This window comes from Chiloscyllium plagiosum, unplaced genomic scaffold (genome assembly GCF_037043375.1).
Source record: "Chiloscyllium plagiosum isolate Xiang-an unplaced genomic scaffold, Cpla_swu_hap1 HiC_scaffold_2, whole genome shotgun sequence".
NCBI classification, from domain to species: domain Eukaryota; kingdom Metazoa; phylum Chordata; class Chondrichthyes; order Orectolobiformes; family Hemiscylliidae; genus Chiloscyllium; species Chiloscyllium plagiosum.
In genome coordinates this window covers 100373138-100398993 of record NW_028270140.1, presented here as the reverse complement: position 1 = coordinate 100398993, position 25856 = coordinate 100373138, and the positions used below count along the sequence as shown (strand labels likewise).

The window sequence follows — 25856 nt, the reverse complement described above, 5'->3', positions numbered from 1 at the left end:
TAATCACAGACTTCACTATCTACTTTCAAAATGACACAAAATAGTGTTCATTTGCTGTATGAAATGGCAGTGGGACCAAAACCCAAATATTAATCTCTGGCTCAATTGATCTTTTTGTTAATTTTCTTTTACTTTACAGATTACATCACGTTTACATTCCTACTCATCACTTGTTTTGACTTCAGAATGTGATAAATAAATATCTCTAATCTGTGTTTGAAGACCTAAATCATTGTTTGAAGGCCTAAACCATTGTCTCATGGATTTCTGAGTAAGGGTCACTGAACCCCAAACATTATCTCTGATTTATCACCACTGTTTTTGCCAGATCTGCTGGGCTTTTCCAGCAATTTCTATTTTTAGGTCTAGTGGATTGTTTATTTTATAATCAAAGAAAATCTTGTAGGATACGTGATGCAACTCATAAACCAACATAGCTGATGGAAATTTCTGTTGGATTAACTACTCAATTGGAACAAAAGTAAAAGCAAATTTCTGCAGATGCTGGAATCTGAAACCAAAAGAGAAAATGTTGGAAAATCTCAGCAGGTCTTGCAGCATCTGTAAGGAGAGAAAACAGCTGACATTTTGAGTCGAACTGACCCTTTGTCAAATGCTTTCAAAATTTGCTTAAGATAACAAGCTAGGTATTCCCAAAATACCAGAATTCAATAAGCAATTGTAAAATGGATCTGAAAAAATGTTTAAGTTTACAAAATTCTTTCAGGAACTGTTACAGAAACTTTTGATTTACTGCCTGGAAATGAAGCATGTGCTTCATGATCTTTGGGGATTGTATAAGTTTGTGAAGGTAATGCAAAAACAATTTCTGTTTTGATATGCCAACAGACTTGCACTGAGGAAGACTTTACCTCAGGTGGATTCTGCTACAGTGCCTCACAAGCTGCTAAAAATGCTGTAAGATGTGATTCATTTTAGTCTTTGTTAAACCTTGTATAAGTCTGGTCACCTCTGAGTATACTCAAATTGCAATATCTCACATTTGTCATAAGTATCTACATAATTACAACCTGTGGGATCTTAGAATTCTTGGGATCAGGTCTTGGTGCTGGGTGGAATTAATTTAAATAGTATTGGGAAATCAAAAAAAACAGCATGATGCATATGGAGAATTTACAATAGTAGTAATTTAATGAAAAGACTACTTGACCATGAAGTTCCTTAAATTATGATGTTTATTTATGTTACACATTTCTAATTGTATGTGATAGGAATTATCAACCTTCACTCAAATTCCTGCATTTGCTGAGTTTGTTGCTGCTTTGGAATTGTGTATATAAATATTTATCATCAACCTGTTCAGACATATTCAAACACAGATCTGGGGAGGTGGGGCTGGACCTTCTGGCGCCTAAGGAGGGACACTACCAGTACCACAAGAGCCCTTAAAAAAGAAACAATCAAACCATCGATGAGGGTGTGAGAGAAGTAAAAAGTAACTGAATTTATAGAATGCAATTGCACCTTCATTTATGCAAGACGCCATACCTAAGCATCTACATCCAAGTAATCTACCATTCAAAGTCACAACCATTAGGTTAAAAGTAAATTTTGATTGCTAATGCATTGTATGTTTGTATTTGTGTTAACACTTTTAAAAAGTCGGGGAAAAATAAAACATTGTTTCTTAAATTGTACTGTGCCTTTCTATTCCTCAGTACCTTTATGCAGGGGAACATTTAGATATCAAGGAAATTATGAACACATGGACACTTCAGCAAGGAATACCGGTGATAATTGTTGATCATAATGGGAGTAAAGTCAAGCTAGAACAAGAGCGCTTTCTTAAGGGGGTGCTCCCAGAAGACTCCACCTGGGACTCACTGCAATCTGGGTATTCGTGTCTCCGTTGTATTCTTTTTAATTTTCTTCTTTGTTTTGATGAAATATTATTTGTCTTTGTGGATAAAGTTCTAGGTGCAATCTGCAATATTTTAAAAATCAAATACACTTCTCATGATTTTTGCAGCTACCTGTGGCAGGTCCCACTAACCTATATCACAAGCAGTTCGAAAGCCATTGGTAAACACTTACTGAAAACAAAAACAGGTACGTGTGCTGCAAATTGCTGTTTTCCAATAAAGTAGTACTAACTGAAAAGAATCCAAATAAAACTTAAATAAAAGCAAAGATTTTTTTGAAATGTATCTTAATGAAGATTTAATTTAAACTCACCTTGTATAGTATTTAATATAGCTCAAACATTGCAATTCAGTTTTACTGTATAATGCTTGTAATATTATGTACAATGTAGTTCTATGATAGCTAAAGCCATCCTTTAACATTTGAAAATGAAATAGTGTGTATTCCCACTGAATTACCTCATTTGGCAGTTTTATTTACTTGGTAGCCCTCTTGCTGATAACTTAAGAAATTGAAGTTCAAGTTACCTTTTTAAGAACTTAATATGGACTGAAACTTCTGTAATGAAATCAGGAGTTCCTGCTTAACTTGGAAATATTAAAGTGAATAAACATTCTGATGGCTCTCAATGGACAGCAGCTAAAAATGACTAACTGCTTATGTATTAATTGTTGTTTCTGGGATTTTCCTATGATTAAGTTGGCTGCTGTGTTTATCCACAAGCCAATTCATTGTTTAGCAATAAAGGAACGCCACTGAGACACCATACTAATGTTGTAAATGCTGAGTTAATTGAGTGTAGATGTGTGACTTCTTTATTCATGTTGATATGTGAATGCTCCAGGTATGATTCAGAGCAGCTGTTGTTAATTGGAACAAATATTTTAGAAGCATTCACTTCCAAATCTTTTCAAAATATGAAAAAGAACTATTTCTTGAGTCTCTTATGGTGCAGTTGCAGTATCCCTGCCTCTGAACCAGGAGTCCATGGTTCAAGTCCCACAGTACCAGAGGTGTGTAATGATTTTTCTCTGTAGGGATTTGTAGAAAAGATTAGTGGTCAGTATTGATGCTGGGCTGAGGAGAGAAAATAAACTTGTGGGGAAGGCAGGCTGGCTCCTGCTTCCTCCTTTACTGAATAAATCTTTGCCTAATTAACACATTATGTCATTGCATGTTTATTTATCAATTGCTTTTCCGAGACTATATTTGATTCTCTGCATCAACGTTTCTCAGAGGGGTTAAGGATGGGATCTGATCCAGGCGGCTTTTCTTTTGCTAGCATGTGCATGATGGGCCAACTACATTCTGTCCAGTGTTCTTCCTATATTTCTCCATTTGATCTGTTAGCTTTAAGAATTTCTCTTTACTAATTAGCTTCATTAACTTAATTTTACCTCAATCAGATCATATTGAACTAGATGGAGAGGCTCAATGGGTTAAATTTAATGTGGACATGAATGGATATTACATTGTACATTATAAGCGTGCTGGATGGGATTCTTTGATTAATCTGCTGTGGCAGAACCACACATTACTGAGCCAGAAGGATCGAGCAAACCTGATTCATAATGCTTTCCAACTTGTCAGGTATTGTAGAAAGTTACTATTACTGTATTAACTATTATGTTCAATCATAAAATTAATGTATCAAAATATGTTACTGGAATTGTGCTTAATTTAAGATCACCCAGCTTACACAGAGCAACAATGTCACATGGCATCCCCCCTGCCCCAATCCTGTGTTAGTGCTGCCTGCTAAAATATTTTAAATCCATGCTTGTATTCCCCAATCCAATGAGCACACAGCAGCAACATTTATCTCACCCTGGTTTCCTATATTCCACCAGAGAATCTCAGGCACCAGACCATTGGCGGACTGCTTTCACCCCACTCACTACTACTGAGCTCCTGACCACTTTGGCTTTTCACAACCATCATTCCTTTCCTTTAGTACAGTAATCAGTGATGGGCTAAATGTGTTGTGTGTGTCACTAGCAAGGCTTGCATTTGTTGCCCATCCCTAACTGCCCTTGAACTGGGTGGCTTGCTGTACACTTCAGAGGGGCAGTCAAGATGGGTCTGGGGTCACATGCAGGGCAGGCCAGACCAGGTAAGGACAGGACATCCCTAAAGGACATTAATACAGGTCGTTCTGCTCGAACATGACAGTTGTGTTCCTCTGCAACCTCGCGCTGTACAAAATTGCACTATGGAAAACTGCTATAGAAAATTGCGCTGTAGAATATCGCAAATAGAAAATCGCAATACCAGTTCAGTAGAAAGTTTGCATTATCTGAACAATGTCCACTATTGATCAGTCGCGTTATAGCCAATTCACGCTGATAAAATGCGCATTATAAGGAAATGACCTGTAAAGTGGATGGGTTTGTATGATGAGTAACAACGGTTACACCATTACTATAAGAGTGACGAGAACCTTAGGCTAACATTCCAGGGCACTTGGCTTCGAATCTCATCACAACAAATGTTGAAGTTTGAATTTAACAAAATCTGGAAATAAACACTAATCTAACAGCAATGGTTACACAGTTGCCCTGTGTACAAGTGCCCTGAAACATTAACCTTAGGTTCTCATCACTCTTATAGTGACAATGCCACTATGCTACTGCCTCCATTCAATTTGATTGAGTAGTGCCAGCCAGCTAAAGAGCTTACCTTAACTGTACCTTAGCCCTTTCAGCTGTTGAGCAGGGCCCATAGAGCCTTAATTTTCTTTTTACTATTTGCCATCAGTTGCCTTTCTCTCCTCCTGTGACTTAATATAGTGATCTTATTAGTATCAGTAGTTCAGCCACTTCCTCCTGAACTCCCATCTTACTCTGGAATTTTTACATGCTGCCTCTTCATGGCCACTTTAACTTTTTGACTCTGCTTAATGTCCTGTAGCAATCAGGCCATTCACCCTGTCATATGTTGCCTTGCTTCAGCTTTCTCTTCCTCTTTCTTACCACAAAGATTCATTCTAACACCCTGCTCCTCAGCCTCTAACTTTTCTCTTAGCAGATACTTTTTGATTAACCATTGGTAACCAGTAAGAACTGAATCTTAACATATTCTGTCAGCATGAGCCATAAATGCCAGAATAAAGCATTTTGTATGGGTGAAGTTTGAGAACAATTTGCATTTGTTGTGGGGGCATCACTTACACTCAGTATTTGAACAGGAAGTAGTTATTCACAAAAACTGACAAATAAATAAAAATAACTTGTTTGAAATAACTTGCTTGAGGTAATCTAACTTTGATCTGTGATCAGAGACAGGAGCATGTGACTGCTGGTGAAGTAAATATGGAAAATCAAGGGGTAGCTATGGAAGAGCCTACACCTTCTGATCCAAGATTGTTTCTTGCTATCATACCTGTTCACTTCCATACTAACAAAGCTCCCTCACCTTTCCTTCCTGCCTGTCTTTCTGAAAAACCACATACCTCTGAATATTTATTTCCCAGCTTTGATCTCCTTATCACTTTGTATTATCATTGAGTTATTGAGGCATACAGCATATGAACAGGCCCTTCAGCCCACCATGTGTATGCTGACCAACAAACATCAAACTGCACTAGTTCTATTTACCTGCACTTTGTCCATAGCCTATTATGCCCTGGCATTTTAAGAGCTCGTCTAGATGCTTCTTAAATGTTGTCAGAGTACCTGGCTCCAATGTCCTCTCAGGTGGCACATTCCATATTTCTAACACCCTCTGGATGAAAAATAGATCTCCTTTAAAATACTAACTTGCCACATTAAAATTATGCCCTTTCGTCTCAGACATGTCTGCCATGGGGAAGAGATTCTCACAATCTGTTCTGAATATACCTCTCATAATTTTGTATACCTCAGTCAGATCAAACCCCCCTTACCCCAGCCTCTTCTGCTCCAAGGAAAACAAACCCAGCCTATCCAGTCAGTATTACTAACTGAGACTTTTCATTCCAGCCAACATCCTAATGAATCTCTTCTGCATCCTCTCCAGTGCAGTCACATCCTTCCAGTAGTATGGTGACCAGAACTGCACACAGTATTCCATTTGTGGCCTAACAGTGTTTTAAAAAGTTGTCATAAGAGTTCCTTGCTCCTATATTCCATGAATGTATGACCTACCTAGTGAAGGCAATTTCTTGTATTCTGTCTACTTGTGCTGACACCTTCAGGGAAAAATGGTTTTGTCGCCAAGGACTCTCTGTTCCACAGTATTCCCAAAGGACCTACCATTCGTTGTATAAATGTGTCTTTTATCAGATCTCCCAAACTGCACCACCTCAAACTTATCAGGATTAAATTCCGTCTGCCATTGCTCTGACCAATTTACCAGCTCAGTAATACCAGACTGTATACTGAGACTATCTTTCTCGCTAACAACAATACCACCAATTTCCATGTTATCAGCAAACTTACTAATTATACCTTCCATATTCACATCCACATCATAAATGTACATAACAAACAGCAAGGGTGCCAGCACCAAACCCTGTGGTACACTGCTGGTTACAGGCTTCCAATTACAAAAGCAGCCCTCCACCATCATCCTTTGCTTCCTATTTGGAAGCCAATTTTAGTTGCAGTTTGCCAACTTGCCTTGGAACCCAGCGGCTCTTACCTTTTGATCAGCCTTCTATGTAGGACCTTGTCAAAGGCTTTAATGAAGTCCATGTAAACCACGTCAAATGCACTATCCTCATCAATATATTTAGTCACCTTTTCAAAAATCTCAGTTAAATTAGTCAGATTGGATGTCTCTGTATCAAATCTACACTGACTATCCCTGATCAATCCCTGCCTTTCCAACAAGATAGATTCAATGGTGTTGAAGCTTCACTAACAAGTTATAGTGGGCTATCAGTGATGGAGTTGAAATGGACTAGTCAGATAAATAATGTGCCAAATAAAGAAGGTCAGACACTCAGAATGCTGCAGAGTAACTTGCCTCCTAGCACCATATACCTGTCCACCATCTACAACGCACAAGTTGTGAGTGTGATAGAATGCTACCCACTTGTCTGTATGAGAGCAACTCCAGTGGTACTTGAGGCTTGAGGCTTGAAGCAGGCTGTTTGATTTTCACCCCTTTCAGCACCTTCAACATTCACTCCCTTCATCACTGCTGCACTGTAGCAGCAGTGTGTACCACCAACAGGATGCGCTGCAGAAATTCATCAAGGCTCGTTTGACAGTATCTTCCTGACATGTAATCTTGACCATCTAAAAAAACTATCAAAAGATGAATGGGAATATCATTGCCTTTTAAGTTCCCTTCCAAGTCTTACACCATGCTGAGTTAGAACTATATCACCATTCTTTCACTGTCACTGAGTCAAAATCCTGTAACACCCTCCCTAACACGTCTTGGGTATCCCAACACACATGGACTGCTGTGGTTTAAGAAGGAACCTCACCTGCTTACCTTCTACAAGGCAGTTAGGGATGGGTAATAAATGCTAGACTAGTCAGTGACATCCATATCCCATGAACAAATGAAAATTAGTTTGATTGCGAATAAAATTTGATCTTTGGTTTTGCTGGAACAGTTTAACGAGTGATTATTGCTGTATTTAGTGCAGGAAAGTTGTCACTTGATCGAGCACTTGACTTGACCCGTTACCTCAGGCATGAGAACAAGATCATTCCAGTGTTGCAGGGTCTGGATTACCTTGAGGTGTATTACAGAATGGTTCTGAGAAGAAATATCTCTGATGTTGCAGCAAATCTGAAGGTAAGATTCTTATGTGTTACTTGACCAATATTTATTCATAGTGATAAAAATGATAATGATGGAAACTACATGATAAAATTTGAAGGTTTAACATTAATATTACATTTTTTAGATATAATTAAGTGCACTAAATTCAAAAGAGAACAAAATTGACTGGGAGACTTAGAAAAGATCAGAGCTTTCCCAGTTTGTAGACTTAATAGACACGAAACTTACTGTTGGTCATGTGTTAGTTGAGTTTCATGTGAATATATTGTCTCATGTCATGGAGCAGCTTGAATCACTGTTGACCATTACAAATTTTCAATAGCAAGCATGTATGCAGAGCCATTTTATGAAACACTTTGAAAGTTTGGAAATATTTGCAGCAACCTGGTTATGTATGTGTACAAATTCAATTAATGGTTTTCCCATTTTACCAAAGCTCTCCTTGAACCTACAAATACCAGTCATAGTAAAGTCCCCAAAGAACTTAAGGCACTTTGCTTATGGATTTTTAACATCCATCCTCCAAAGCATATAAATTCATGCTTTGTAATGCTTCCATGTGCAACAGTAGATTTAAAACCTCACTCACCCCAAATAATCAGTCATCATGTTAAGGGAGTGGCTTTAGACAATTCTGTTATGGAGACCATCATACCATAATCCAATTTTGTCCCCTACTCAGCATGCAATAAAGTAGCAAGAGAACAAACTGGAGAGGAAACCCTGTTTGTTTTACCAGGGGAAATGAGCTAGCTGTCATGTGAATGTTGATAATAGACTTGGCTATGTCATGACTTACCATAGCCTAATGACTGAACACACAACTATCTCTCAGCAACATATCAGATTTCCATTTATCTAATGAACTATGGGGGATCTCTGTAGTTAATCTTTAAATATGTGTTAATTTTATGAGATTTTACACCAACTGTCTTTCACCTATGAGTATAATTGTGTGCTGCTACTTATGTTTCAGGGATATATCCTGCAATTTTTCAAACACCTGATCGATAAGCAGTCATGGAGTGATGATGGCACGGTGTCAGAGCGATTACTGCGGTCCAATCTCCTGGAACTCGTCTGTGAACTCGAATACCCTCCTTGTATTCAGAAAGCATCCGACTATTTTAATCAGTGGAGGAAATCCAATGGAACCATGAAGTTAGTAACCATTAAAATAGTTTCCCATTTGTGTCTTGTGATGCTGTTTTGCTTAGCACCTTATCATGCCTTTTTGGGAAGTTTTAATATATTGAAGTGTTATTGTGTACACAAAAGAGTAATAAGATGAATGACCCAGTCATCTGTTTTGGTTACTACTAGTTAAGGACAGCATTAATAGCTATGGGACCTCTCTACCTAATGTATCAAAAAGGTCTCATGACTCTGCTCTTTCTCCACTTGGAAGTTACTGGCATTCCATCATCGACAAGATTTAATTTGAACGACAGTCCCTCCGAGATCTATATTGGTGTCCCTGGAGTTTACACCCATCTTTACCTTTAGATACATGTAAGAATGTTGTCCAGTTCAGAAAGTATATGATTTCTCCTGAATTAAACATTACAAAAATGAGTTTTATTTCTTCATGAATTGATTGAAAGATTTCTTTGCACATTGTGGATACATGGGAAAGGATTACATTAGCGATGTGGGGGCTGCAGTGCAGAGCCCACCCACGATCACGGTGACTTTCCTGGCAGTGATGTTAATTGCTGTAAGGCAACACCTTTAACCTTTTTCTCAGGAGGAATTCCTGCCTTAGAGAGCCAGTCACATGGCCAGCCACTGTGTAGTACCAGTAGCGCCAGCCAGCAGATGTCTCTACTGCTAGTACTACAGGCAGTCCCACCAGGCCCATGGAAGGCAAGAGAGTCTTTCCAGGCCCAGGTAAGGCAAGAATCTCAGCAAGGGCTGGAGTGAGAGGATCTTAGGTTCAGGAGGCTCTGGTAGGCTTAAATGGACCGAAATGCTTGCCAACATCCACAATGTATGCCACTGCCCTTTGCCAGACAGGAGCTGTATGCAGGAGAGAAAGTGAGGACTGCAGATGCTGGAGAGTCAGAGTCAAAAAGTGTGGCACTGGAAAAGTAGAGCAGGTCAGGCAGCATTTGAGGAGCAGGAGAATTGATGTTTGGGGCATAAGCCCTTCATCAGGGATTCGGGTGGTGAGGGGTAGGGGAAGGGTGCTGAGATATAAATAGGAGGATGGGGGGTGGGGCTGGGGGGAAGGCAATAGGTGGATGCAGGTGGGAGGTGTTTGTGATAGGTTGGTGGGGAGGGCGGACCGGATAGGTGGGAAGGCAGGTTACCCCTGGCTAACGCACCTAACAGTATGGGCAATTTAGCATAGCCAATTCACTTAACCTGCACTTCTTTGGATTGTGAGAGGAAACCGGAGCACCCGGAGGAAACCCACGCAGACACAGGGAGAATGTGCTATGTCCACCCAGACAGTCACCTGAGGTCAGAATCGAACCCGGGTCCCTGACGCTGAGGCAGCAGTGCGGGTAAAGATGCAGATCTTCCTATATAGCACATGTCTACAACCCCCCTGTCCTGCCCCGAGTAGAATAACAGAAGGATGGAATGAAGCCAGTAATTGGTCACTTAGGGGCTGCAGTGAGCTCAAGGATGGGTAGAGTACCAGATGCCTGTAAAATCTTAGATAGGTTTACAACAAACAAAAAGACTATCCACTGGATACTACATGTCCCCTGCCTTCATGCCCATCAGTGGAGAAGTAAAATCCAGCCCAGAAAAAATCAAGAGTCAAAGAATACACTTCTCAAAGGTCTGATGAAAAAATGTTATAATTTCTTGTAATAAAAACAGAATTGATCTTATTGAGGTCAATTTTCCAATCCTGTAATCATCCAGCATGAGACCAGAAAATGTGAGGGAATGGGTGTGGGTGAGTTATTCTTCAGAGAGTCAGTGTGGACTCATTGGGCCGAAGGGCCTGTTTCCACACTGTAGGGAATCTAATCTAAGAACGTATTGATAAAAATGATCAAATGTCACAGAGCCAGTTTTCTAAACATGCCTTTAGCTGTTTCTTGTGAATGAGTATTCTACAGGGGAATTTGACAAGCAAACACACACTCTTTTATTGAGCACATGCTGTTAATTTTGTAGCTTACCAACTGATGTCCTGGAGGTTGTGTACTCTGTGGGTGCCCAGAGCAGTGATGGATGGGAATACCTTCTGAAGAAATACACCCAGTCAGTGTCTGGTGCTGAAAAGAATAAGATTGTGTCTGCATTGACAAGTAGCAGAGATCCAGAAAAACTGGAACGGTATGTAACATATTTCTATATCATCAGATCTCTTATGGCATCTTACACAGTGAGTCAGAAGTCATATAGCGAAAGGGAAAGGCTGGCCTGTGGACATGGTTCAAAGTGTATACATAGGACTTTGAATGAGTCACTGCAGTACTTTGAGAAGATGAAGTAAATGGTACTACAAAGTGTTTACAGCAAAGAAACAGGCCATTCGGCCCAACAGGTCATTGTTTATGTTTCAGCTTAATCTCCTTCCACATTTCTTCATCCGTCCCTATAATTGTATTCTTTTATTTATTGACCCTCCCTATTTTTATCCAACTTTCTCTTAAATACATCTATGCCAGCTACATGGGGTGTTCATTATGATAATGAGTTCCACATTACAATCATTCTGATGAAGATGTTTCTCCCGTCTTCTAACTTGGGTTTATTAATGACTACCTTATGTTTATGATTTCCAGTACTAATCTTCTCTATGTTTATCTTACAAACCCTATCAATATTTAAAGATCTCCAGAAGAATACAAACTCTTAGCTCTGTTATCACTTATCTTTTGATTTGCTTGATTTTGTCCTTGGAGAGTAATGAATAAGAGAGGAGGAAGGAAGTATTCCTCTTGGATTGGATGGGAATTCACTCCACTTGGCCTGTGGGATCCTATGATGATCTGCCTTTGGGAGATGAAGCCTTGGGCTCTGAGAGTCTCCTGGACTGCTGTGGGGAGGTTGGCCTTTTGAAGCTGTGATCTCTGTGTTCAGCAAGGGGACTGCTCCGTCAATAGAAAATGCCGGTGAATGTGACAATTCCATGTAAATTGGGCCATAATAGCTTAAACTTATTGCCTAACTCCAACTATGTGCTGGAATTTAAGAGTATAAACCTCAATTTTTATGTTTTTAAAAAATAAATCAGTATGTATAATTGAAGAGAATTCAAATATCTCATTTTTAAGGGTTGTACAGTTGGTTCTGCTTTAATGCGTGTTTCTTCAACGTGAATTGAAAGATCTAGATTGTTATCTGTAGAACGTGAACTTTCCTTACTTGTATTGGCTATAATGTGATAAACTCACATCCCATTAGTTTGAATGGCATGGCTATTGCACGGTTTTCTTATACCGTGAGATTTCATGAGACCAGGATTATCGTATTTTATCAGAACTGACTGTAATTAGATCTGGTTTTTGCTGTCCTTTTTTATTAGGTTGATTGATATTAGGTTCCCCAAGAATAGATTGCAAGTAGTTGCAAGTGCTGGGGATTTGAGCAGATTGTGGATGTTTTATAAGTAAGTCTAAGTCTATAAATAGTTAAAGGTGCAGAGACAGCATTCAGTGGAGTGGTATACTCTTCCTGTCATATTTGGGAGATCAGGGAGCAGATGACTGTCTGTGGGAAGTGTATTTGGATGCAGCTCTTATCAGACTGCATGCATTGATTGGAAAGGTAGTTGGATGCACTGAGGAATTTAAAGGAGCAAGGCAGTGTGATGGATAGTAGAATCAGGGAGTTGGTCATAGAGCAGATACAGTCAGCAGTATAGGTGACTGTCAGGAGAGGTAGGCAGGTAGTGCAAAGTCTCCTTTGCCTCTTTCCCTCACAAATAAGTATGCAATTTTGGATCCTGCTGGGGAATGGCCCCTCAAAGAAAAGTAGCAGTGATATCCAGGCTTTGGGACCATGACTGACATGAACCCAAGGGCCTCCTGGCTCAGAGGTAGAACATAGAACATAGAACATAGAAGAATACAGCGCAGTACAGGCCCTTGGGCCCTCGATGTTGCGCCGATCCAAGCCCACCTAAACTACACTAACCCACTATCCTCCATATACCTATCCAATGCCCTCTTAAATGCCCATAAAGAGGGAGAGTCCACCACTGTTACTGGCAGGGCATTCCATGAACTAACGACTCGCTGAGTGAAGAACCTACCCCTAACATCAGTCCTATATCTACCCCCCCTTAATTTAAAGCTATGCCCCCTTGTAATACCCGACTCCATACGCGGGAAAAGGTTCATACTGTCTACCCTATCTAACCCCCTAATCATCTTGTACACCTCAATCAAGTCACCCCTAAACCTTCTTTTCTCTAGTGAAAACAGCCCCAAGTGCCTCAGTCTTTCCTCATACGATTTTCCTTCCATACCAGGCAACATCCTGGTAAACCTCCTCTGCACCCGTTCCAATGCCTCCACATCCTTCCTATAGTATGGCGACCAAAACTGCACACAATATTCCAGATGCGGCCGTACCAGAGTCTTATACAACTGCATCATGACCTCAGGACTCCGGAACTCAATTCCTCTACCAATAAAAGCCAGTACGCCATATGCCTTCCTCACCGCACTATTTACCTGGGTGGCAACTTTCAGAGATCTGTGTACATGGACACCAAGATCCCTCTGTTCATCCACACTACCAAGTATCCGACCATTAGCCCAGTACCCCATCTTTTTGTTATTCTTCCCAAAGTGAATCACCTCGCACTTAGCTACATTGAATTCCATCTGCCACCTTTCTGCCCAGCTCTGCAGCTTCTCTATATCCTGCTGTAACCTGCCACATGCTTCCTCACTGTCAACAACTCCTCCGACTTTCGTATCATCCGCAAACTTGCTCACCCAACCTTCTAACCCCTCTTCCAGGTCATTTATAAAAATGACAAACAGCAATGGTCCCAAAACAGATCCTTGCGGAACACCGCTAGTGACGGCACTCCATGAAGAAACTTTGCCATCAACTACTACCCTCTGTCTTCTTCCATCCAGCCAATTCCTAATCCAAACCTCCAATTCACCCTCAATGCCATATCTCCGTATTTTCTGCAGTAGCCTACCATGGGGAACCTTATCAAACGCCTTACTAAAATCCATATATACCACATCTACCGCTTTCCCCTCATCAACCTCCTTCGTCACCTTTTCAAAGAATTCAATAAGGTTTGTGAGGCACGACTTGCCCTTCACAAAACCATGCTGACTATCCTTGATCACATTATTCCTATCCAGATGTGCATAAATCCTATCCCTTACAATTCTCTCTAAGACTTTGCCCACAACAGAAGTGAGACTCACCGGCCTATAGTTACTAGGGCTATCCCTACTCCCCTTTTTGAACAAGGGAACCACATTTGCTATCCTCCAGTCTTCTGGGACTACTCCTGTAGACAAAGAGGACATAAAAATCAAGGCCAATGGCTCTGCAATCTCCTCCCTTGCTTCCCAGAGAATCCTAGGATAAATGCCATCAGGCCCAGGGGACTTATCAATTTTCACCTTTTCCAGGATTTCCAACACCTCTTCTCTACATACCTCAAAGCCATCCATTCTACTTATTTGTGACTCAGTATTCTCATCTACAACAATGCCCTGTTCCTGAGTAAATACTGAAGAAAAGTATTCATTCAGTGTCTCCCCAATCTCTTCCGCCTCCACACGCAACTTCCCACTACTATCCTTGACTGGACCTATTCCTACCCTAGTCATTCTTTTATTCCTAACATACCTATAGAAAGCCTTAGGGTTTTCCCTAATCCTATCGACTAAGGACCTTTCATGTCCCCTCCTTGCTGCTTTTAGCTCTCTCTTCAGGTCCTTCCTGGCTACCCTATAACTCTCAATCGCCCCAATTGAACCTTCACGTCTCATCTTGAGATAGGCCGCCCTCTTCCATTTAACAAGGGATTCCAATTCCTTATTAAACCACGGCTCCCTCGCACGACCCTTACCTTCCTGCCTGACAGGTACATAATTATCAAGGACACTCAATAGTTGCCCCTTGAACAAATTCCACATATCCTTTACACTCTTGCCTTGGAGTCTACTTTTCCAAGCCACACATCCTAAGTCATGCCTCACCGCATCATAATTTCCCTTACCCCAACTGTAACTCTTGCCCTGTAGTACACACTTATCCCTCTCCATCACGAGTGTAAAAATCACCGAATTATGGTCACTATCCCCAAAGTGCTCACCTACCTTTAATTCTAACACCTGGCCTGGTTCGTTACCCAGAACCAAATCCAGTATGGCCTCACCTCTTGTTGGCCTGTCTACATATTGTGTCAGGAAACTCTCCTGCACACATTGAACAAACACTGACCCATCTAACGAACTTGAGCTATAGCTTTCCCAATCAATATCAGGAAAGTTAAAGTCCCCCATAACAACCACCCTATTACTGTCACTCATCTCCTGAATCACCTTCCCAATCCTTTCTTCAATGATTCTAGGACTATTAGGAGGCCTGTAAAAGACTCCTAACAGGGTGACCTCACCTTTCCTATTCCTAACCTCAGCCCAAACTACCTCAGATGGCAAGTCCTCATCCATCGTCCTTTCCACCGCTGTAATACTATCTTTGACAAGCAATGCCACACCTCCCCCTCTTTTACCCCCACCTCTGACCCTACTAAAACATTTAAATCCCGGAACCTGCAACAGCCAATCCTGTCCCTGTTCTAGCCATGTCTCCGTAATAGCCACAACATCGAAGTCCCAGGTACCAACCCACGCTGCAAGTTCACCTACCTTATTTCGTATACTTCTTGCATTGAAGTATACACACTTCAAGCCACTTCCCTGTTTACAGGCACCCTCCTTGGAAATTGATGCCAAGGGGCACTACCACTGCACCACAAGCATATATAATTCCTCAGTGGATTTCTAGGCCTAGCAATCTTCACCTGTTTCATCAATGACCTTCCTTTCATCAAAATGTCTGAAGTGGGAATATTCACTGATGTTTGCACAATGTTCAATGCTATGCAGACACAGCAGTTCATATCTAAATGCTGCAAGACTTTGGACAATATCTAGGGTTGAGCTGACAAGTGGCAAGTATCTTTCATGCCACACAAGTGCCAACTCTTCATCAGGTGGTTGTGGAACAGGACCATGTCCAGCAGGAGAAAATCTGGCCATCAGCAGTTGCCATTCAATGGCACCACCAATATCAACATCCTGGGAGCTAAATTGGATTATCTATATAAATGCTGTAGCTAGCAGGAGCAGGTCGGAGCTTAAAATCCTACAGCAAGTAACACACTCCCTAGACCCTGTCAATCATTTAATCAACAAGCTATGAGTTAGAAGTATGATGGAATATTCCCCACTTGCCTCGATGTATGCAGTTCCAACAACACTCAAGAAGCTTTGAAACCATCCGAGACAAAGCAGCTGGCTTCAATGGCACCACAGCCACAAACATTCACTCCGTCCACTACCAACATTCAGTAGCAACAATGTGTACCATTTACAAGATGGAATGCATAATTTCACCAAGATTCCTTTGACACAATTTTCCAAACCCACAACTGTAACTGTCTAGAAGTACAAGGGCAGCAGATACATAGGAATACCACACTTGCTCTCAAAGACACTCACCATCCTGACTTGGACCATTCCTTCACTGTCTCTGGGCCAAAACTCTGGAATTCCCTCCCTAATAGCATTGTAGGTCAATTTACAGCTGTTGGACTACTGTAGTTCAAGAAGAAAGCTCACTACCACCTTCTCAAGGCCAGTTAGGAATCAGCAATAAATGCTGGCTCAGCCAGAAATGCCCACATCCCATGAAGGAGTGAAAGAAATGAATGCACTGTCCGAGAGTGGTTTAGATAGACTATTCTATTTTTTAAAGTCGACTTGGGTAATTCTCTGTTTTTTTTTAAAAAACTCAGCATTATGAGTAAATAGCTGGGCAGTATAACTAGAGTAATAGCTGGCAGTGAACTGCTAAACTGAATAAATTACTGAGAACTGGTGTGGAATTAGTGAGCTGAATGGCCTCCTATGTGATGTAACCTATATGCTTTTCGTCAGATTACCAGAAGTAGGATAGTTGTTAGTTCATTGTATATGTGCATATTCTAGTAAAGACATAGTGTAAAAAAGGTACAGCTTGAAATTCATCATGTGCATAATAGATATAAAAATTGCAACATTGAAATGGAAGATGGTTCTCTGAATAAAAGATTGTAACATTTTGTATAATAGATCCATTATGTGTTTCTTCCTGTCATCAACAGCCTGTTGGAACTTGGCATGCAAGGAGATATCATCAAGTTGCAGAATCTTGCCCATATTGTTTTAGGAGTGAGCAGGAACCCATCTGGACAATTCCTTGCCTGGAATTTTGTGAAGAAGAACTGGAACAAGTTAATAGAGAAGTTAGTATCTTTGCAGTTTTTATTCCTAGTATTCCCACTCAGACCTGTGATTTTTCACATTGGACCCACAGCTCTCTTGGAGCTCACTGAGATCTTTCACAATGTCAACAATTGATGTGGAGGTGCCAGTGGGGACAAAGTTAAATATCACACAACATCAGGGTATAGTCCAACAGGTTTATTTGGAAGCACTAGCTTTTGAGGTGCTGCCTCTTCATCAGGTGATTGTGGAACAGGACCATAAGACACAGAATTTATAGCAAAAGGTCTTGACAGGCATCTGTTGGGTTTAACTGTTAGTTGCATTGTGGTCAAGAGTAAGTCAGGTGAGTGAAAGCTGAAGGTGTGCCATACCGTGTCAACAGCACAGATAAAGGCCTTTTGTCCCATTGAGCCCATGCAGGTCAAAAACAACCACCTGACTATTCTGATCCCATTCTTTAGTACTTTGACCTTTGCCTTCTCTGCCTTGACATCATAAGTGCATATGTAAATATTTTTTAAATGTTATAAGGATTACTGCCGCTACCACCTTTACAGGCAGTGAGTTCCAGACAGTGTGTCCCTGTGCTTTATGTGTCCTTGTGTACTCCATGTTTCTGTGCTGTGGGCTCTGACTCTCTCCCTTTCTCTTGATGCCACTCTCTATGATAAAATTGGCAGTGAGAAGTAGATACACCCATCCATTAATATCTATAAATAAACATCTGTTCTGTTAAAAGCATTAACAAAACATTTCTCAGGCAACACTCTATTTCAGAGTAGTACATAACATTATAATTTTGAAGGGGAAGCTCAGTGATTACTAACCAATTTGATAAAAAGTCCTTCAGCCAAAACAGTTTGAGATGATGAAAGCTGATGGGTACCTCAAATCTATTTAACCACCTTTGTATCACATCACTTGACACCCTTAACTGACAAAACATATGAATCTCTCTCTTAAAATTGGTTCACATACTATCAATTGTTCTTAGTTTTTGAGTGCCAGTAAACATGATGAATTATGGGTAATACTGATACTGCAATGAAGAAAACGTAATTTGCATAAATGCATTGTGCTAATTCTGTTCGGAATTGTAATTTGAAGCTAACATAAACAATCTTGAACAGTGTCAGTGTAGAAAGAAATAGTGTAACTATTGATTGTTTACATTTGACTTTTTAGTACAGTTTGAATGTTTTAGTTTGTACTCCCCAATTTTCCCTGTATAAAACCTTTTGGTTTCCACTCAACATTCGCCTATCATATGCAACATCAGTAATATTGCTCACATCAATAAATAATTAATAAGAGATTCCAGGTATGCACCTACACTTGTTCCAATGGCTTGTTTGTATCTTAAAAGTGTAAGAGAATAATAAGATTGCATCAAGTAAATTAAATCATAGACTATTTTTGTATTCTCATTTCTAATATCTACTAAACCCATAGCATATTCCTTATCCATATCTTTTCTGTTTAATTTGTTTGAGCTTTTGATAAATTTATAAGAGCATAAGAAGTAGGAACCAAGAATATGCAATTCAACTCCATGAGTGTGCTCCACCAGTTAGTATGTCATGGCTGATTTCACCTCACCTTCAATTCCGCTTTCCTACCTGTTCTCCATAATCCTTCAATCCATTAATGATTAAAGATTTATCTATCACCTCCTTAACATCATTCAGTGTCTCAGCATCCGCTGTGTTCTGAAATAGTGAATTCCTCAGATCCATTACCCTGTGAGAGAAGTAATTTTGTTCTCATCTCTATTTTAAATCTGCTAACCCTTATCGTAAAACTCTGACCTCTCACTCGAGATGGCCCCATATGAGGAAACATTCTCTTTGTCTACTTTGTCAATCCTCTTTAGTATCTTATACATCTCAATTATATCTCTTATCATTCATCTAAACACCATAGAATATAGACCTAAACTGCTCAATCTGTCTTCACAAGTCAAACCCTCTATCTCAAATCAATCTGGTGAATCTCCTCTGCACTGCCTCCAATCCAACCACATCCCTCTTTAACTAGACAAAAGCTGTACACAGTACTCCAGGTACAGTCTGACAAATGCTTTGAACAGGTGCAGCAACACTTCCTGACTCTTATGCCCTGTTCCTTTATTAATAAATGCCAATATTCCATTTTCCCTCCTTATTACCTGCTGTAGTGCCAAATTGTTTTTTGTGATTCATACACAAGGGCATCTAGATCTGTCTGCACTGAAGCATTCTGAAGTTTCTCTCCATTTGAATAATAAGTTGCCTCTCTATTCCTTTCACCAAAATGGATAAGCTCACACTTGTTTACTGTAAACTTCATCTGCCAAATTTAGGCCCAATCACCTAAACTCTCCAAATCTACCTGAAAATTTCTTCTTTCTTCAATATAACTTACTTTCCCACCTATTTTGACAATGTGGCTATAATACATTTTTCCCCTGCATCCAAGCCATTAAGATAGATTTGCGGTATTATATTTTCCTCTCTTTAATCACGTGCTCTTAATTCCAGCAAATTAGTGTTATCATTTTTTCCTTATAATACTTACTCAACTCATTGTGTTTTGATCAACTTCAATTATAAATATTTAGAAACAACTTCAACTCTATCTCTACAATCCCATTCCTATATTTTAGTAGTGGAGTAATTAGATAGCTGAAAGATTTTGACAGATTTCTCGCAACATTGCAATATAGCCATAGTAGATTAAAAAAGGGAATATTTTTCTTTTAAAAACATTTATACCGAAACCAATATTATGTATATTTATATCATCTCAGATTTCAGCTTGGTTCATTTATTGTCCGATGGCTTATATTAGGAACAACATCTCGCTTTTCATCAAAAGAAGAATTGAAAGAGGTCAGTAAAATCTCTGATAACATAATATGTATATACAGAGTCAAAAGAATTGTGGACTATTTGTGTTGTTTCATGCTGCCCTTTCATCTCTTTAACTTGCTGTCAAATGAAGCCCAGAGTGATGTCATGAAAGGCTGTGCTCTGCACTTTCCACATGTTAGCTTTGGTAGTACAACCTACTAGCTGTAAGTTGCTACTAATTGTATGTCGTATTCAAAAGTGGTGTACTCAGGGGTTCAGTTTCTGAGAACCCCTCACAAATGATTACATTTGTGAGTGCCGAGCTTGTTAGAAATAGGTTAAAATACAGAAAACCTTTATTAACTGGCACTGATGAAACCAGGAGTGTGTCAATTTATCAAACATTTGGGTTAGAGTCATAGAGCTATACAGCACGGACACAGACCTTTCCGTCCAATTTGTCCATGCCGAACAGATATCCTAACTTAATCTAGTCCCATTTACCAGTGTTTGGCCCGTATCCCTTTGAACACTTCCTATTCACATATCCATCCAGAAGCCATTTAAAGATTGTAATTGTACCAGCCTCCAATACCTCCTCTGGCAGCTCATTCCATACACACACCACCCTCTGTGTGAAAAAGTTAGCACTTAGGTCCCTTTTAAATCTTTCTCCTCTCACCTTAAACCTGTGTTCGCTAGTTTTGAACTCCGCCACCCTGGGGAAAAGACATTGGCTATTTACCCTGTCTATACCCCTCATGATTTTATAAACTTCTTTAAAGTCATTCCTCAGCCTCCGATGCTCTAGGGAAAATAGCCCCAGCCTATTCAGCCTCTCCCTTTTGCTCAAATCCTCCAATCTTGGCAATAACCTTGTAAATCTTTTCTGAGCACTTTCAAGTTTCACAATATCCTTCCTATAGCAGGGAGACCAGAATTGAATGTAGCATTGATCAAGAGGTCCACACAATCAGTGTTAAAACACGCACTAAGTAATGGAAATGTAATGCAGGAGGTATAAGCATCACTGTTAAATTTTATAAAATCACTTAAATAATAGTGCAACTTTTCTTAAATAAAACTTACTGCAGGGAGCATTCTCACTCATGTCCTTAACTAACTACTCGGGCATCACGGATATCACAATAATACAGTAAATTTATAGTGTTTCAGTATTATAGTATGTATTAGGTTATCAAGAATCACAGTTCATAAGGTACCAGTTAAAACAAAGTTTGCTGTGCATTAAAATATTAGAGATATGCAATTTTTGCCCACAAATGTTGATTTTTGTTGTTACTGATTTCTTGGTTCAGACAGCAATTTCGTGGATACAGAAGGTTTACTGTAAAATATCCAGATCATTGTTGAAGTAAGGGCTTTACTGTGAGTTTTGGGAAATATTGTATGGTGGAGGAAGGATGATGGAGCTCTATACACATATTTTCTGTTAAATGTGACCAGTGTGACTAAATTGGCAAAAAGAGTAGAATACTGTTATTTTAAACTTTATCCAACCTAAACATTCAATTAAAAGATTTGCAATTGCATTTACTGTAGATACAATAATGACATCATACTCGAGCATTTAAGTATTGGTTAAATGTTAAAGGTGGGACGAGGGAGTACAAGTGCATCAATCTTTAAAGGTGATGGGACATATTGAGACAGTGATGTGTCAAGTATTTGGGATCATTGGCATAGCAAATAAAGGCAGTGAATACAAAGGCAAGTACGTTATGCTGAACCAATATAAAGATCTGATAAAGGTTTATAAGCTCATGACTCACTTAGACAAGATAGGCAAGGAACAACTCTTTCAGTCAGCAGTTTGTGAGAGACTAGGAGACACAGATCTGACATGCATATGGTGGTGTGAAGGAGATGTGGTGCTTGGTAATTACCTGGAAGTCACTGCCCACAAGGATAGCGTGTGTGGAAGCAATTGATATTTTCATCTTGGTTGAAACTTTATTGCTGGAACAGCACAGCAGGTCAGGCAGCATCCAGGGAACAGGAGATTCGACGTTTCGGGCACAGGCCCTTCTTCAGGAATGAGCAGAGAGTGTTCAGCAGGAGAAGATAAAAGGTAGGGAGGAGGGACTTGGAGGAGGGGCGTTGGAAATGTGATAGGTGGAGAGAGGTCAAGGTGAGGGTGATAGGTCGGAGTAGGATGGAGGCGGAGAGGTCAAGAAGAAGACTGCAGGTTAGGAAGGCGGTGCCGGGCTGGAGGGATTCAGCTGAGACAAGGTGGGGGGAGGGGGGATGAAGAAACTGGTGAAGTCCAAGTTCATCCCCTGTGGTTGGAGGGTTCCCAGTCGGAAGATAAGACGCTCCTCCTCCGACCGTCGCGTTGTTGTGGTTTGGCGATGGATGAGTCCAATGACCTGCATATCCTCGGTGGAGTGGGAGGGGGAGTTGAAATGCTGTGCTACAGGGTGGTTGGGTTGGTTCGTCCGGGTGGCCCAGAGGTGCTCTCTGAATCGCTCCGCAAGTAGGCGGCCTGTCTCCCCAATATAGAGGAGGCCACACCGGATGCAGTAGATGATGTGGGTGGAGGTGCAGGTGAATCTGTGGCGGATATGGAAGTTTCCTTTGGGGCCTTGGAGAGAAGTGAGGGGGGAGGTGTGGGCGCAAGTGTTGCACCTCCTGCGGTTGCAAGGGAAGGTGCCGGGAGTGGAGGTTGGGTCGGTGGGGGGTGTGGATCTGACAAGGGAGTCGCGGAGGGAGTGGTCTCTACGGAAAGCTGATAGGGGAGGGGAGGGAAATATATTCTTGGTGCTGGGGTCTGTTTGGAGGTGGCGGAAGTGACGGCAGATGATGCGCTGTACATGGAGATTGGTGGGGTGGTAGGTGAGGACCAGTGGGGTTCTGTCCTGGTGGCGGTTGGAGGGGCGGGGCTATTTTCATCTTGAAATTGATGCTCATTTGAAGGAAATTAACTTGCAGGGCTCCAATGTCAGAGCAGGAATATGAGACTGACTGGATTACTTCACAGGGAACGGGTATGGACTTGATGTGCTGAATGATCTCCTTCTGAATGACTGTATGGTTAGAAAGATTAGTGGAGAGATTCACCCTTCCAGAAGAGACATTGGTGGCTAGCTGAAGGCCTGCCCAGTAGTTACAAAGTGCGTTTGGAAGCTAAACAAGCTCCTCATGGGATCTTTGCTCCTCACTGGGTGGAGGTCCTGTTGTTGGGAGCTGCTGACCGATCTGAATGGCTGGAAGCTTCATCAGTCCTTCAGCATCAGAGCTTTATAGTAGGCACTGCCAGGACTGCAAACAGACCTGGAAGAAGGCCACATGGATCCCAAATCCCAGAAAGCTTGGAGACACTGTGCTGGATTTTTTTTTGGTAACTCTGGGAGGGGAGAAGGGAGACTGTGTTTTACAGAATGAGCATTTGGAAGGAAGCAAGGAGTTGTTAATTTCTCAGTTCTGCCCATACTGGGCAAGGGACACACACCAACTATAGCATCCTCCCCTTCTTTCCCACTGTTAAAGGACTTTTAAAAAAAAGCCATTATGAATCTTATTCCTGCGCAACTATCCACGTCAACCATATTGTGGCATTGGCAGCGTAGTATAGGCACTCATTGAGCATTTAACAAGCACAATTGACCTTGATTATTTACTTATGTATAGTGGGCAGGCTGTTAATGTTGGCACCCAGCCACCCCTCAAGGGTGAGCTTGTTTTGGAGGTGAGGATAGGTAGAGGGGGGAGGGGGAGGGGGGGAGTGACAGACTACACACCTGAATGTTATTACACTCTTTCACTCCATAAGCTTGTAATATTCCACATGATCTCTCTAAGAAGTGGATTTTCCTGTCCCAGTAATGAATTGCTACTATCAAGCCAAACCCTGCCATGTGTAGGCGACTGCGGGAAATGACTCTAGCTAATCCTTCTGACATTCTCGCCAAAGATCACAAGCACCTTCAGAAGGTCTTTAGAGATGGTCTATGGGGAAGTTGTCGAACTGCTGACACTTCTGGAAGGAGAAAGCCCAATAGTAGGCATACATCTTTTACCACTGGACCTAAGATCTTACTTTTTAAGCCTCACACAAGTGTGAGAAATTTAAAAATACAAAATTGACTCCTTCACATTTCTGGGTCTTTCTGTTTCTTCTCAATGGCCTCCTATGACTGCAAACAATAGATTTTTATTGGGTAAGAGTACCACTGGGTATAAAGCAAAGACAGGTAAATAAGATTAGAATATTATCTAGTTTAATGGCAGGACAGGTTGAAGGGGCTCAGTGGTCCATTCCTGTTCCTATATTCTAATTCCTTTCTGCTGGAAATGCTGTGGCAGTCTGCTTTGTTCACCAGGAATGGCAGACCTCACTCTTAGTTACAGCGATCTTCCAAGAAGCCTAACCTGCCAGATAATGACCTCTTCATCCAAGAAACTATGTCTGTTGCCTGAAGGGTATAACTGCTGTCTTCCCTCTCCTCCTGTCGAAGGACCGAAACCTAGTCTTCAGTCTTCCTGATTTAGAAAACAAATATTCATATTTTAAAACCATTACTTTTGATTCTTCTTTTCTGTCATACCATGTACCATCTCGCGAAAACAGATACCTGCCCAGAAACTCACCATGACACTGCAGTTGATTTTGCTAACTAGTGCATGAGAATCACAGACATGATTTGCATTTTGTGCCATGTCACCACCAAAATCTACAGAAGCCTTATTGTAAGTCACTGAACACTTCCGTTTATAATGCAAACATTACTAAGACATTTTGATTCCATTTTATTTTGCTAGATACTCTACCAGTTCTTTTTTCCAAGGTTACTAAGTATAAAAAATTGTTGCCCTAGATATTACAGCAATAAACAGGTAACATTCTGACGATCTACAGAGAAGAACAAGTTAGCATTTTTAATATATGGACTCTATATTTATAGGTATTTTGGTGCATAAAAGCAGCTCAACAGTGAATTTGTTTGTCTTCCAGGTGGAACTGTTTTTTGATTCTATAAAGGAACATAGCTCCCAGCTAAGATGCACTCAGCTTGCCCTGGAAAGCATTCAGAAAAACATTAGGTGGCTGGAGAGGAATCTGGACGTCCTCAGAAGTTGGTTACTGAATATAACTGCAAATCCATAATGGATTGTCAAATTATGGATTTGTTTACAATTCAATTCTCTCCTCTCACTTCAGTGATTCCTGAATAGGAGATTTATCTCTTGTCACTGATTATTGCCATTGCTAAATCAATTGTTACCAATTTGTAAAGAGTGAAACAAATGTATTGACGTGTAACATATTATTACTGCATAGCCCTCACAGTAATAACAAGTTATTCTATAATTGTGGGATAATATTAAAACCAAATCATGGCTTTTGCTTACCTCTCTCCAGTGTGTGTATATATGAATACCTGTCAGTGTTACAGGAGGTGTATGTTTGTGACACATAAATTAACTATCTGTCCAAAGTAAAAGGAATATTTTGTTATTTATTCGTGGCTTTGGAAGACCTTTTATATGAATATTTTGTATTATGAAAAATTAGATTATATTCATAAATTGAGCCAATGTTTAAAATAAATTTAGTTTACAGTGCTTAAATTATATTCAAAACTAAATTATGTTCTCTTGAACAGAAACTGGTCATTGCACACTTAGACTTTGGGCCTCTAAAAGTAACATTTTGACTGATACTTCTGCATTGCTTTAAATCAGGTCCATGAGCGCTTTCTTCAGCCAACTCTCTCATATAATTCAGTTCCTCTACTTCATCTCACTGCTTAGTTGATTTGAATAAAATTGATAAAAGGTTTGGGATTAGCAGGCATTGCTTATCAGAATCTAATCAAATGCTTTTTAAATGTGATTTCTATTTGTTTACAAAATATTCCCATGTTAAGGAAAGTGAAAAATACAGCATATACACTGACATCAATGTTATATGGTTGATTGCTTGTTAATAGAATAAACAGCTTGATTCTTA

General features: G+C 40.4%; 1 protein-coding gene across 1 annotated transcript in view; it reads left to right on the top strand.

Annotated features, from left to right (window-relative positions):
• erap2 (endoplasmic reticulum aminopeptidase 2) overlaps positions 1-25856 on the top strand; it is a 74133-nt gene extending 48277 nt beyond the window's left edge. Inside the window, exons 10-19 of the mRNA XM_087999002.1 lie at positions 850-918; positions 1680-1855; positions 1991-2070; positions 3291-3474; positions 7461-7617; positions 8582-8766; positions 10744-10905; positions 16928-17068; positions 19840-19921; positions 24858-25856. Coding sequence (XP_087855128.1) covers positions 850-918; positions 1680-1855; positions 1991-2070; positions 3291-3474; positions 7461-7617; positions 8582-8766; positions 10744-10905; positions 16928-17068; positions 19840-19921; positions 24858-25010 — 1389 coding nt within the window. The 3' untranslated portion in view covers positions 25011-25856. The remainder of the gene's footprint in view (positions 1-849; positions 919-1679; positions 1856-1990; positions 2071-3290; positions 3475-7460; positions 7618-8581; positions 8767-10743; positions 10906-16927; positions 17069-19839; positions 19922-24857) is intronic.